Source organism: Chelonoidis abingdonii, chromosome 11 (assembly GCF_003597395.2).
Source record: "Chelonoidis abingdonii isolate Lonesome George chromosome 11, CheloAbing_2.0, whole genome shotgun sequence".
Classification (NCBI taxonomy): Eukaryota; Metazoa; Chordata; order Testudines; family Testudinidae; genus Chelonoidis; species Chelonoidis abingdonii.
Genome location: NC_133779.1, coordinates 27,747,236 through 27,762,839, shown reverse-complemented (window position 1 = coordinate 27,762,839; position 15,604 = coordinate 27,747,236). Strand labels below are relative to the sequence as shown.

General features: G+C 40.2%; 1 protein-coding gene across 6 annotated transcripts in view; it reads left to right on the top strand.

Moving 5' to 3' along the window:
- Nucleotides 1–15,604, top strand: part of SPPL2B (signal peptide peptidase like 2B) — a 155,034-nt gene that overhangs the window by 28,234 nt on the left and 111,196 nt on the right. For all 6 annotated transcript variants that reach the window (XR_012656683.1, XR_012656682.1, XR_004373186.2 and 3 more), the window contains one exon: nucleotides 13,207–13,326. Coding sequence is in view for 3 of the 6 variants with exons in the window: in XM_075070370.1 (XP_074926471.1) it covers nucleotides 13,207–13,326 (120 nt within the window). In the remaining 3 variants the exon portion in view is untranslated. The remainder of the gene's footprint in view (nucleotides 1–13,206; nucleotides 13,327–15,604) is intronic.

The following is a 15,604-nucleotide window of genomic DNA, read 5'->3' as shown; positions in this document are numbered from 1 at the left end:
CCTCAATGTCCTTAACTACTTTCTCCTTCAAAAATTTTTCCAAGACCTTGCATACTACAGATGTCAAACTAACAGGCCTATAGTTACCAAGATCACTTTTTCCCCTTTTCTTAAAAATAGGAACTATGTTAGCAATTCTCCAATCATATGGTACAACCCCTGAGTTTACAGTTTCATTAAAAATTCTTACTAATGGGCTTGCAATTTCATGTGCCAGTTCCTTTAATATTCTTAGATGAAGATTACCTGGGCCCTCCGATTTAGTCCCATTAAGCTGTTTGAGTTTGGCTTCTACCCTGGATGTGGTAATATCTACCTCCATATCCTCATTCCCATTTGTCCTCCTACCATTATCCCTAAGCAACTCATTAGCCTCGTTAAAGACTGAGGCAAAGTATTTTTTTAGATGTTGGGCCATGCCTAGATTATCCTTAACCTCCACTCCATCTTCAGTGTTTAGCGGTCCCACTTCTTCTTTCTTCGATTTTTTCTTATTTATATGGCTATAGAACCTTTTACTATTGGTTTTAATTCCCTTTCAAGGTCCAACTACATGGCTTTTGGCCTTTCTCACTTTATCCCTACGTGTTCTGACTTCAATAAGATAGCTTTCCTTGCTGATCCCTCCCATCTTCCATTCCTTGTAGGCTTTTTGCTTTTTCTTAATCACCTCTCTGAGATGCTTGCTCATCCAGCTTGGTCTGCAACTGCTGCCTATGAATTTTTTCCGCTTTCTTGGGATGCAGACTTCTGATAGTTTCTGCAACTTTGACTTGAAGTAATTCCAAGACTCCTTCACCTTTAGATCCACAAATTCTTCAGTCCAATCCGCTTCCTTAACCAATTTCCTTAAATTTTTAAAGTTAGCCCTTTTGAAATCAAAAACCCAAGTCACAGATCTGTTTTTATCAGAGGGGTAGCCATGTTAGTCTGGATATGTAAAAAGCAACAAAGTGTCCTGTGGCACCTTAAAGACTAACAGAAGTATTGGAGCATAGGCTTTTTTTGTTTATCCTTCCATCTAATTTGAACTTAATTAGCTCATGATCCCTCAAACCAAGGTTGTCCCCTACAATCATTTCTTCTATGAGGTCCTCACTACTTACTAAAACCAAGCTAAAATTGCATCCCCTCTCATTGGTTCAGCAACTACTTGGTGAAGAAATCCATCAGCTATCTCATCCAGGAAAATCTGAGCCCTGTTATTGTTACTAGCACTTGTCCTTCAGTCTATATCTGGGAAGTTAGTCTCCTATGATCACACAATTCCCATTAGTATTTACTTCAGTAAAAACATTGAAGAGGTCTCTATCCATGTCCAAATCAGACCCGAGTGGTCTATAGCACGCCCCATATGGCAGCACTGCTGATTATGTTAATGATAATGATATTTGACACTAGAGGAGGAAAACCTCATGAGCTGGGCTGATCTAGGGTCTAGGAAAAAGGAAGCATTAGGGTGAAGACACTGTCATCTTGGAGGATGTCAGAGGAAAGACTGTTGGAGGTTGCGAGTAGGAGAAGGTACAGTTGGTAGTTGTGATAACCTGGTGGATGGAGGACATTTTGAAGTGAGAGGATAAGTGCGAAAACTGCACTGTGTGGTGGGAAGAGTAGGGAATTGTAAAGCGCAACCCTTTCCAGAGTGGATGTGAAAGGCTTTTGGACTTCCAGAAGAAAGGAGGCAGACTAGTGGAGACGAAGTCATTAGAAGTTAATCCAGACAAGAGAAGAGCAGCAGTCTGGGTTCAGCATGATGGCCTGTTGGGATAGGGCAGAGCAATGGCTGAAATGTATTATTTTCAGACTAACAGTGTAGCTGATGATGAACAGGTGTCACCCCTGTGATTTGCTGAAATGCACAGTTTACATCTCCAGGCTGGTCAGTTGATCATTAGTCCAGATTGTATCAGAGTGCAAGATTCTTGTTTGGGTCATTATCTGCAAACTCAATGCTCATATTAATAGTAGTAATTTTGTGTGAATTGACAACTGAGTTTCAGTCCATGAAAACTCAGTCACTGGCTGTAATAACAGCAAGCAAATGCCCTAGGAAAAGTAGTGGTGTGAGGAGACCAGTAAACTGGTCAATATTCAGTAGCGTCTGGTATTGCTAAACGTTTCCTTATTGAACACCCAGCATTAATGGACTAATGAATGCTCTCTGAACCTTATGCATAAGGAGCATTTGATATATATACTGAACTTCTTTCCCAGTAGCTTATATGAGTCTATCTTGACCAGTTTGCTCAAAGAGGTCTAATTATAAATACAATTTGCAAGTACCGTAAACCTCACTCCCTCAAAATATTAGGAGCCACTACGAGTGGAAGGTTACTGCTGTTCTTCAGATAGAGAAACCACAGAATTAATACCTGCCTCACAGGGGTATTGTGAGACTTAATAGTAGTAAAGAACTTTGAATTCTTCAAATGGAGGGGTCTAGGGAAGTCTAGTGTTATCATGGAAGCTTTATGATGTTTCATAAAGGCTTAAAATGCACTTGTAAAAAGTGGCCAGTTCAAATGCTGACAGAAGAAAGACTACTTAAATATTGTTTGTTTGTTTGTTTGTTTGTTTGTTTGGAGGAAGGGTTGTAGAAGTTTGAACATAAGAATGGCCACACTGGGTCAGACCAAAGGTCCATCTAGCCCAGAATCCTATCTTCCGACAGTGGCTTCAGAGGGAATGAACAGAACAGGTAATCATCAAGTGATCCATTCCCTGATACCCGTTCCCATCTTCTGGCAAACAGAGGCTAGGGACACCATCCCATCCCACCCTATCCTGGCTAATAGCCATTGATGGACCTATCCTCCATGAATTTATTTAATTTTTTTTTTGTGTTGTAACCTTGGCCTTCACAACATCATCTGGCAAAGAGTTCCACAAGTTGACTGTTGTGTGAAGAAATACTTTTTGTTTGTTTGCTTGTTTTAAAACTGTCTATGAATTTCATTTGGTGATCCCTAGTTCTTGTGTTATGAGAAGGTATAAATAACACTTCTTTATTTACTTTCTCCACACCAGTAATGATTTTATAGACCTCTATCATATCTCTCCTTAGTCATCTCTTTTCCAAGCTGAAAAGTCCCAGTCTTTTTAATTTCTCCTGTTATGGAAGCTGTTTCATACTCCTGATCATTTTTTGTTGCCCTTTTCTGAACCTTTTCCAATTTCAATATATCTTTTTTGAGATGGGGTGACCAGATCTGCATGCAATATTCAAGATGTGGGCGTACCATGGATTTATCTAGAGGCAATATGATATTTTCTATCTTATCCCTTTCTTAATGATACCCAACATTCTGTTCGCTTTTTTGCTTGCTGCTGCATATTGAGTAGATGGAGTCATTGTTCTCTGAAAACAAGATCTTATCTTGAGTGGTAGCAACTAATTTAGACCCCATCATTTTATATGTATAGTGGGATTGTTTTTCAGTGTGCATTCCTTTGCATTTATCAGCATTGAATTTCATCTGCCATTTTCTTGCCTAATGACCCAGTTTTGTGAGATCCCTTTGTAACTCTTCCCTTTGTAACTTTTGGACTTAACTGTCTTGAGTAGTTTTGTATCATCTGCAAATTTTGCTGCTTCACACCGCTTTTTCCAGATAATTTATGAATATGTTGGAACAGTACTGGTCCCAGTACAAAACCTGGGCGGGACATCACTATTTACCTCTCTCCGGCCTGGAAACTGGCCATTTATTCCAACTGTTTTCCTATCTTTTAACCAATTAGTGATCCATGAGAGGACCTTCCCTCTTATTCCATGACAGCCTACTTTGCTTAAGAGCCTTTGGTGAGGGACCTTGTCAAAGGCTTTCTGAAAATCAAAGTACACTATATCTACTGGATCATCCTTGTCCACATGTTTGTTGACCCCCTCAAAGAATTCTAGTAAATTGGCGAGGCATGATTGGCGAGGCATGAATTCTAGTAAATGATTTTAACTCTTCCTCAACAAATCATGTTAATCTATGTGTCTGAAGTTAGGCTAACTGGCCTGTAATTGCCAGAATCGCTTCTGGAGCCTCTTTTAAAAAATTGGCATCACATTAGCTATCCTCTAGTCATCTGGAGAAGGGTATATGTCAGTAATCAGATGGATAACAAATGCAGTGCTTTCATATAGTGGAGAGCCAAATTGCAGAACCTATCCTACTCTTTTCTTTCTCTTGCATACCCATCTTTGCTTGACTATATTTTTGTTCATGCTTGTGTTGGCTTTTTAAAATTTCAATACTGAACAGCTGTGTTCCCTGTAAGGTGCGTGGCTGCGCGGCCACCCAAGAGTCAGTCTAGCGCCACATACTTGATTAGCAGAGCTGCGCACATCTGGTGATGTGTGTTCAGGTTCCACCTCCTAGCCACCCCCCTCCTCCCACGCTGCTCTGCAGACGTGTTCCTTCTGCCTTGAAGACCCTGGCCAGCTGCTTCTGGTACCTTCCTGCTTGTTGTGCAGAGTGGAGGTTGGGGACCCTGATGTCAGGGTGTCCCTCTCCATTTCACCTGTACCCCATCTTCGCGGAGCAGGAGAGGAGGGACAAGGCTCAGGAACAGGATGGAGCTGCTGGCAGCTGCTGCCATCTGAACGAGCCTTCTGGTGAGTGCCACTGTGCTTAGAGACAGCGCAAGGTCTCTCATAGACTTCCTCAGCAGCCAGTACGCACGCGCGCGCACACACACACGGACACCCTACTTGTTGTGGTGGTGTTACTTCTTCGTACTTCCTACAATGCACATATATTATCTGTAATTTTATTCTTCCAAAGTGCTATTATTTTAGTTTTTTAACTACTCTGTACATTTCATAATTATATTTCTCTCTTATGCTTGATTTTAATTCTTTGAATAGTGAGTTCTAAAATGCCTAACCTGTCCTTGCTGGAATAATTATCCCTATGGTAACTTTTAAAAAAATATATATTATAGCTAGGTTTTTTGTTTCTTCTGGTGGCACACATCCACACATTCCTTGATATTGGTGCACATAACAAAATTAATTCCACACATGGATGGAAAAAATTAGGGGGAACATTGTTGAACAGTTCAAGAAAATTAGTGAAACGAAGTATATCATGAGTCCTTAAGAGTTAGTGTCATTGTTTGCTAACTTGTAAACCAGCATTTGGGTTTTGCTCCAAACCAGAGGTGGCCAAACTTACTGATCCTCTGAGCTATATATGAGAGTCTTCAGAAGCTTGAGAGCCAGGGTGCCCCTGCTGGGGCTCGGGGCTTCAGCCCTGTGGGAGGCTCCTGCTGGGGCTCAGGGCTTCAGTCCCACTCCTGCGGAAACGCCAAGCCCTGGCAGGTGTGTCCCATGCGGCTGAAGTCCTGAGATCCTCCTATCCTACTGGACAGAAGCCCCTACCTCACTACCCTGCTGCAAGGCAGAGATCCTGAGCTCCTGCCCTCCCCACATCTGGTAGGTGGAGAATGGGGAGGGCGTGGGGGGGCTCTACGAGCTGCACTTTAATGGTAGAAGTGCCAGATGTGGCTCATGTGCCACAGTTTTGCCATTCTTGCTCTAAACTTCTTTTAAAATATTTTACAATACCTGTTTTTTGTTCATATTGCCTGTGGGGAGCTTTTTATTGTAACCTGGGTGATAGTCTTTTCAGAAAAGACACAGTCCCTGTCCCAAAGAGCTGACATTCAAAATGTGGTAGACCACATGCTCACAAGTCACTAGATAGCCAGGTGAAAGACCATGTTATAAGCAGTGCTTGAAGTCTTCATTTTGTGCATTGTAAACCATATTTTTAGAAGGATAAGGTGCGTGAGTTAATATATTTTATTGTAATAACTTCTGTTGTGGGGAGAGACAGGCAAGTTTTTTAGACAGCTTTTCTGGAAGGGCTTCACAGAAGAGAGTTTAAAGGAGGGTTTTGAGTGAAGTAGTTGGGTGAATGCAATTAAAACTGTTTTTTATTGCACAGGTCGAGTCACAGCTTTGAGCGTGTAATGCTCCTGGTCATTTGGCTCAAGACTGAGCATTGCATATGGGGGCCTGTAGTCAAGGTGTAGAATTTATCAAATGCACACGATTATGCTCCAGAAACTAAGCATTCTAAAAAAAAAAAAATTGGAAGGACAAGCTCTCTTGGTTCATATTTAAGGTTAAAGTTTTCTTTGTCTGCGGACTTATTAGTTACATTCTGTAACTATTGCTTTTAGGCCAGTGCACTCCCAGTTAATCTCGTTGGGACATTTTCTCTGAACCTGGCCATTTAGCAACAATGAATATGCCATATCTGAAGTCCATCTAGTCCAGTTATCCTGTCTCTGACAGTGACAAGCACCAGATGCTTCAGAGGAAGGTGTAAGAAATGTGAGATAATCTTCCTTCCACCTTAACTATTAGAGATCAGGATGAAACCTAGATTGGTTTAAGACCTGAAAAATAAGGATTTGTATCCCTGCCAGAATTTTTGTTAGCATTACTTATGATAACTTGGGATATATTCTTGTTATCCTTAAATATCAAATCCTTTTTGGAATCTTGCTAAATTCTTGGCCTCAACAATTTCTTGTGGCAGTGAGTTTCACAATCTAACTCTGGGCTATGTGAAAAAGTATTTCCTTTTATAAGATATGAATTTGCCACCTTTTAATTTTATTGAATGTTCCCTTGTTTCTTGTATTATGAGATGGGGAGAACAGAGAAGCTCCTAATCTACTTTCTCTAAGCCATTCATTATTTCATATTCTTTTATTATGTCCCCTTTTATTAGTCTCCTTTCAGTTCCAATCCTTTGAATCTCTCCCTCATGAGAGTTTTTTCCATGCCCTTCATCCCACTTGTCTGAAACCTCTCTAATTCTACAATATTCTTTTTGAAACAGGGTGACTAGTACAGCACACAGTATTCCAGATGAGGCCATATCATTGATTTTTGTAGTGGCATTATAATCTTTTCTGTAATATTCTCTATCTCATTCCTTATTCATCCTAATAACTTTTTTTTTTTTTGATCACCGCTGCGCATTGAGCAGTGGTCTATACTGAACTGTCTACAGTGATGCTCAAGCCCCATTGCTGAGTTGATGTCATTAATTTAGAACCTGCGACCCTGGGTGTCTCTCAATGCTGACTGGTCCACCATACTATAAATCATATCAGGCGAGACACATTTGTTTTACCCAACATACTGTTGTCATAATATGTATCTAAAAGGTGTCATGTAAGGTACTGTATGTAAACTGCTGACACACACATCCTGAAAATCATTGGGTGATGTATGTACAGTTGTGCGCCAAGAATCATAGATGTGTGCTGGAGATACATTCTTAAAATGTGTTGGTGAGGCAGTGCATAAAGCCAGCCTGCCCTAGACAAGGGAATGTGTATTACCTCTCTGACCAGTTTGATTATTGGCGGAGGACACTGATAATACCTTTACATATTAAGTAAATAAAGTTATCAAGCTAATAAGCAGCAGCTTAATAAACACACCAGAGAACAGAGTCTGCATCTCAGGAATCGTTCCTGGCTCTTGAGGCAGAGACAATAGACTCTCAGTAATATAAGGGCACCAACAAGGCATTTTAGTTACCTATCACTTAACGAAACAAAGGGAATGGTCTCCTTTGATTCTGTGAATATTGGTCCCCTGGCCTGGATGGCTGGAGATGCTGGTAGCTAGATGTGAGTAAGAAAACTGTTTAGGCACAGATTGTAACTTCCTAAGATTAAGGATCCCAGAATATAGAAGGGGAGCACAACTGGCACTGGGATCCAGGAGGCTGTGTTCAGCTGCAGAGTCAGTGGAGCCCGAGATGAGACGCAGCCTCCGAGCTGGGCAGCTCCGCATTTGCGGAAATGAGGAGGAAGTTGGGCAGTGGCATGTAACCCCATGTGGCCATCCATGCCACACCTCTGTTTGGGGGACACCCTCCCCCAAAACTGCACACATGGTCATGCCCCTCTCCTCTTTCCCCGCCCCATGGTTTCCCTGCCATTTTCTGCAGGAAAAAGCAGGAATGGGGGGTGGGGGGGCACGTTTTTGCTGTAGGTGCGCAGTCCCGCAGAATTCCCCCAGGAGTAAGTCACTGGCTTACATGTATGCTCGGCCCTGCCCCCCCCCCCCCCCCCGAGCGGTGATCACACTGTCCCCCATTTGAGCCGTTGCCGGGGAAGAAGCGCATGTCCCCAGGAAGATTTATTTTCCCCCCATTTTTCTGCACGGGGGGGAGGGAGGGATGTGCCCGCGCATCAGTGCAAAATCACCCTAGGGGTACACCTTATCTCGCTGGTCAAGGTATCATCTGGTTGGATGCATTCTTCCTAGACTAGGCAGGTTTGGATGAATGCAGTATGACTTCAGGATTTCCTGAAAGGCTAAGAGAGAGAGATAGGATAGGAGGAAAGAAATAATGGGGTAGAAAAGAACACAAGGGAAGGGAATAAAATACAGACTCTTTTGTGCCTTTGTGGTATTGGTAATTAGGTGTCCCCACTGGTAGGCTGATGACTGGATGTTATGATAATATGATGACTTTCAGCACTCACAGGTGAAAACAAAGTTCCTTAAACAAGAGCAGGGCCAGCTGGTCTTCCTGTCAGGAAGAAAGTCCTTTAGATGCATCAAAATGAGTTGCAGTGCTGACAGGTCAGGGGATGAGCTGAGGGAAGATAATTCTTCCACCCTCCCCCAGTCTCTATTTAAGAACACCGAAAAGGAATAAAAGTGGGTGGCATATTTCATCCTCAGTATTTTGTCCACCAATTTAATCTATTTTCATAAGGCCAAGCTTGGCAAAAGTAACTTTGCGCCCCCATTTTCTTGTTTACCAAGGATGATCTCACCACAGTCCTTGATTTGTATCATTAGGCCATTTTGTATGGACTAATACAGTTTCTCAGTCTGGTTTTCTTGTACCGGTAATAACCATTAATTGTTGTATACAATTTGACTTATTTTTTCATGGTTATTTTAACAGCTCAAGAACTTTCACATACTTTTTACAACTGAGCTTAGGTAACTTTTTGTAGTTCCAATAATCACAACAATAGGTATTTCCTCAAACATCCTCTGCAGTGGAGACTGGATCAGAGAAATCATGTAGTTCTCAGCAATGTCTTTGTTTCCTTCTTTGCTCCCTTTAACATCAAATCTCAAACTTAATTATCAAAATTGTTTCTTTTCCTTCTGATCATTTTAGCAAAAACATCCCATCGATGTGATTCTCTCAAAATACCCCCATGCTTCTATAGGTTCTGAAAGATCCAATGGCCCATTGCTCGTTGAAAAGATCTCCATTTTCTTCCTGACAATTTCTATGATGCAGTTATGAATTATCAATACTAAATCTGTAGCCTGTGGAAAATTCAATAAAAGCAGTATAAAACCTGATTTAATGTCAATGAATTACAAGGGGCAATTGTTCTGACTTTAAGTTGTATGAAAACAAATAATAATAGAAATCTCCCTCTTTTTTTTAATGTAAATGAAGAATTTCCAGTCCTTTCCACCCCACTGCAGACATCCTTCCTGCAGAATTTAAATCCAACTTCATGCAAAGTACATAGAGCCCTGGCTGTAATTTCTACAGGCAGGGCCGGCTCCAGGCACCAGCAAAGGAAGCAGGTGCCTGGGGCGGCCAATGGAAAGGGGCGGCAGTCCGTCCATTCTTGGGGCAGCACGTCCTGGTCGGTGGCGGCAGCTCAATCGGCCTGCTTCAGGCTTCTGCGGCAATTCGGCGGCGGGTCCTTCACTCCCTGTCTTCTTCTTCGGCGGCACTTCGGCAGTAGCTCAATCTTTTTTTTTTGTTTGTTTGTTTTTCCCCCACCACTTGAAGTGGCAAAAAAGCTGGAGCCGCCCCTGTCTACTGGTAGAATGTCTGCAGAACCATTTTGTGCAAGTTAAACAAAGGCCTCTGGCTCCTAGCGAGTTCTTGGGTGTCCTTGTTTCAATGATTGTGCCCTTTTGTTCTAAGCTAAATATTCCTCATTTCAACTAAAAGCCTTCTTAAGTCAAGCCATTTAAATGAAAGTTACAATTAGAGCTGACGGATTTCAGAGTGGTAGCCGTGTTAGTCTGTATTAACAAAACAACGAGTCCTTGTGGCACCTTAGAGATTAGCAAAGTCTCTAAGGTGCCACAAGGACTCCTCATTGTTCTAATTACAGCTGAGTGAATTATTGACTTTTTTTGGTTTGTAGTTTTGAACTGAAACTGGATTTTTTTATTTTTTTTTTTAACCTTCTAGGGTGCAGTCCAGAAGGTAAGAAATACCTTGGGTGTCTCAACTGCTGTGGCTTACAACCTGGACACCAACAGACAGCAGATAAGCATGCAGTATCCTGAGTGTCTGTGTGCTATGCAGTCCTGGTTCAATGCTCTGACCCCAGCAGTCTGCTTACAACACAACTCTAGTCTCTGTCACTCAGTTGCCTTATGCGGGGTGACCTAATATTCCCAGTCCTGAATTTTCCCCAAAACCATTTGCCCTGAAGTGTCCAGCCCTTTCCTGGAACACTTCGAGAAATAATAAAGTTTGCTCCTCTAAACAGACAAAATGCTCAGCTTATAACTGCCACCCAAACACAGCACTGGCTTGGTTTAGATTAAAAGTAAAACAAGTTTATTAACAAAAGAAAATAGGATGTCAAGTGAGTTCATGTCTAAAGGATAGAGTCAAAAATGGTTACGAGCAAATAAAAGTGAAAAATGCTTTCTAGAGACTAAATCTTAATAAAACTACAATCTTGTTTCAAAGTAAGATTCTTATCACATTACCTTTCAGCAAGATGGCTGACCAGCCCTCTCATCAGGTCTTCCACAATGTCCAAAGTAAAGTTCATTCAAGCTGTGAGGAAGGCTCAATGGAGTCTCCTGGTGAAGGACTTTCGATACTGATTTCTTCCCTGCTGGTGTTTGCTATAATGCAAATTGATGTTTCCTACTATCTCCTGATTCTGAGTGATTATCTTCTCCTTTTGTTGTCTTGATGGATCTGTTTACCTTTTATGTACACTGAATTCCCATTGTCTCTTAACGTACCTTGGAAATAGCTTCAAGTAGCGGAACAGCATTCCTTTGGCTAGAGTGGAATAACTTCAGCCCTGCTTGGCAGACACACTTTAAGACAATAATTCCCAATATGTTTCTAATTTTGAATTTGTCCTCCATACACACATCACACAGTAATGATCAGTATGTTATTAGCTTTCTATTGATAAATTACATGTCGCCTTTAAGTAGTGTGGTGTGACATTAGTGAATTGGAATACACTGAATTGGTCAGGCCAGTTGAAATTCACTACCAGATACCAGTCATCCCCTCTGCCCTCTTGCATTGGGATGCTATTAGGGTCATACTTACCAAAACAAAAAAATAAAACAAAATTATCTTTCTGATAGATTCAAAGGTTTTGAAACAAAATGTCATTTGAATCAACATTTTTCAAGCAGTTCCAGATTGGCTGTACAACCATTTGAACCAGATAAAAATAAAAAATCTTTATCTTTGCAAGGCTCCCTCCTTTTTCTTTGTATTTCTAGTTGCCGCCATCTTCCTTTCTCTATCCCAATTCCTCTTTCTGCTTAGGCTACTGGCTATTGAACCCATTTTTGAAGCATGTGTCACACACTGGAGTGTGCAACATTATCCAAGGGGATTGCTGAGGTTTGAAGTGTAAGGTAGCCAATCAAGAAAGGAGAGAGGTTTTTATTTTGTACTTATTTAATAATATTTTAAAAAAAAAACCCTCTCATCTTTCTCATTTCTGTTACTGTGGCAGATTTGGTGAAACAGATTTTTAAGATGTCTCTTGTTTCTATACATTTGTTTTTAAAATTCCCTAATAATGGAATATTGTGGAATGTAACTTTTTTGTTAAAGGTAGTGACTATATGGTACAGTATTTGTATGATCTAGATAGATATGATGACCTGAAAGTAATTGATGTGTGAGAGAACTTACTGCATTTCCGACTTAACAGGAGCCTTAGATAGTCTGCTAAACCACACCAGAAGCCCTTATTGAGCAGTGCAAGTGAGAGGATGGTTCCACATCACCATAATCAAAGATACTGAAACTAAGTAACCTCTTCAGCTTGCTGCTTGATAGGTTCCTTTCCATCATAAGCGAAAAGTGGTGTGTCTACATTCTACTCTGCTTGATACAACCCAAACTTACCTTTATCTTCAGGAATACTCATTGTCCTTAATCAAATTGCTGGGGGTAAAATCTGAGAAACTGAGTCACAAGTCCATCCAATTTAGGCTTAATCCATTTTCTCCTTTATTTATAGAATTTCAGACAGAATTATTGTCCCTTATAGTGTCTGGACATACATTTATGCCAGACAAATAATAACAGACAAGACAGACTTGGTAAATTTGCCCAATTTACCACGTTCCAGGACACTGGCAAGTTCTCCTATCTTCTATGATAGTTGTCACCATCTCTGATTCCTTGGTCTGGACCTTCAGTTTCTGGTCCAGTGTTTCTCCAGTCTGGGCCCATGTTCACTTAGGTCTTTTATACATTTCTGCACTACAGATTACTTAATCTTTATCCAACTGCCTTTTAGCACATCAATCCTTGGATTTTAGGTAACTTGTACATTATGCATATGCAAACTTCAGTTGCCCAACTTCTGTATTTTTCCTGCTGGTTTTGCAATTTCTCGATCATGTTGTTTTTGTGTCAACCATCCCTGTATCTTCCCAGAAGGGATGTGTGTGTGGTTATTTATCATTACATGTTTGTGTATCCCTTACTTACATCTTCCAACACAACGTTGTGTCAGCAATATTATTTTAAGCAAATTAGGAATTCTATATAAAAGAAGAATTGGCGAAACCTGTACTTAGGCCAAGTCCTTGCTGGTATAAGTGTTACCTCATCTGTACTCAGTCACTATACATAATTTTAAATCATTAAAATGTCGTTAACAAAGCTTTTAATTTTACTGCTAATAATTCTTCATTTTATATTTTACTGTTATAAATCAGTATCTGGTATTCTGTGCTACCCTTAATCTATTAGAAAGGAAAAGGGGAATTATGGGAAACATGATGATTCTTTAATGTCAGCATTTCTTATCTTCTTTAACCTGGGTTTTTCATTCAAAGTCTAGTTTTGTTTGTGAATTATTACTTAGCAACTTCATTAGAGTGTGTCTCAGTTTTAGGGCCTTGATATTTCATTGCTTTTAATGAAAGTCCAACAAAATGTTTTGTGTTTTCAGGTGTGTTGCGAGTATGGCATGGTACATGTTCTTTCAGAGAAGAGGAGCAGTAAAGGAAAGGACTACTGTATCCTCTTCAACTCTCAGTGGGCCCACTTGCCGCATGACCTAGGAAAAGCTGTAAGTACCTAAATCAAGCAATGAGAGAGGAACATAGTTCACAAACTCACGTATTTTAGGGAATTTGTTAAGTCTCAGCTGGTTCTGGTCAGGCTAGCAATGGCTAGGATGTTTGTTTATTTCAAAAATATTCTTTGCTTTATGTATATTTCCGCAGGTAATCTCTAGCAAACCAATGATTTAGCCACCATCCACTTTTCCAAAAACAAATCATAAGTTGAAGTTAACCAGTGTACCAGTCTTGTAAAATAACCTTTCTTTGTACCACTAGAGCTCTTTAATAAAACTAAAAATGGCACTCGCCTCTGGCAAATAAAGTGTTTAGTTCTTGTATCTGCAAAGATAACCTTGTTTATGTGAATTGAATATAAACAGATACTGTATACTAATGATACTCCCTAACATTTAGTCAAAGAATTCTAATGTCTCTTCAGAGTCACATAGTTCTGCTAAGGTGCAGTAAAGTGAAAATAGATCGATCTTGTCAGGTTTTACTGCTTTATTCAGACCTATGAGCAACTTTAGGCTGAGAATTGTGTCAGTTTCACAGTGATCCTTGAGAAAAGCTATGAGTAATGCTTGAGATTAAAGCACAAAAATGGAGGCTGAAGGAGGAATAGATTAATGGAAACTTCCTCCCTACCATCACAACTGCCAGGCATCTCTAGGGTGGCAGGCGGGAACTGAGAGAGGCTCTAAAATTTATTGTACACCTGCTACTCAGATGCTGTAGAATATGGAGATCCTGAGTGGGATCCAAGGACAACACCTTGGTGGGAATTGCAACACCTCTTTTCCTAATAGCTTTGGGGAGAAGGGGGCATGGCAAGCACTTGATTTCCCACATGATCTTTCATACTGCATTTTGGCTGGTAGGTTTAGAGAGATTGTGATATTAATATTTTTGTAGGGAGACGTGAGAGAGAAAGCGCAGGGAAAAAAGAAACAGTTTAGGAAAAGATTGAGGGATATAGGGAAGTGGAGAGGTGAAGAAAGAGAAGAGGAAGCATGGAAACAATCTACATAAACTATTTTGGGAAAAGAGGATGAGGATGGGGGTAGGGAGTGGAGGTTAGAAGGAAAGGGAAGGTATAACACCACCAAGAGACTTAATGAGTTTTTTTTTAATTGATATTAAATAGTTGGTTTATATGTTACAATTAAATACAATACTTAACTGTTTTACTCTAAATTGTAAGGAGGTGTGGTAGTAACAGTATTTTTCCATCTGTCTAGTAGGTTTAGCAGTTAGGCTAATAAGTGTTGGATAAATTTTTCAAGTCCTGAAATACGTTAATTTTTTTCTTTAAATAAAGGATGGTTCCTGGGAGTCTTAAAATATAACTAAACTAATACAGAAATGGACATCATGTCCCACACAACAGAGGGAGGTGGAAAAAGAAAATATTTTTGGTTTTGTGGCATGAAATAAACTTTTGTCACTGAAATATACATTGCTGTGCTATGCTCTGGGTATAGTTAATGTGCTTCTCCCAGTGAAGATGATAATGGGCAGAGTTCTGAGAGTATATCAGATTCTGTTGTTGTGTACCTTGATTAGGTATTTTTCTTTATTTTTTTTTTTTAGGTATTGTGGGAAATATTGCTTTTTTCAAAAATGGCACAGAGCAGCATAAATATGTGAATACCTAGGGTTGCTTGACATAATGCATAATTAGAGAATAAACCTTTCATCGTTTGGGATCCACGTCCAAATTCTTATTTTGTTCACATATGGAAATATTACTTAGCACTTGTCTGGTGCTAGATGGATTCAAAGGGTTGTACAGATGATAATACCCACACATTTCCTGTGAGTTGTGTACAGCAAATGCCGTGCATCCATCTGTACAATGGGGATAACAAGTATAAGTGGCAGAGTTGGAACTTGGGGGCTCCCGACTCCCAAACTTGTGCTCATTCCTTTATATCATATTGTGCAATAAGTTTACATGCTTCTTAGTCTGCATTCATTTATATCACACCACCAGCATACAGCTATGAAGGTGGCAGGCCCAGGAAAGAAGTGGCTGCTCAGAGTTAGGATTGTAGTGGTTTGGCAAAACTATTGTTGAAACGAATGGCAATCTGCACTGAACAGACAGAAATGTGCAGATTTTTGCAACAAAGTTACATAAGAGTGGTTACACAAATACTGTATTTCATTAAGGCTTTAATTTTGTAATCTTTTGAATTACTCATTTTTAACCTTGCAATACTGAGAAAGCAGCTTTTGAGATTTGTTTGGGGTTTTCATGTTGTTGTGCAGTATGTTGCA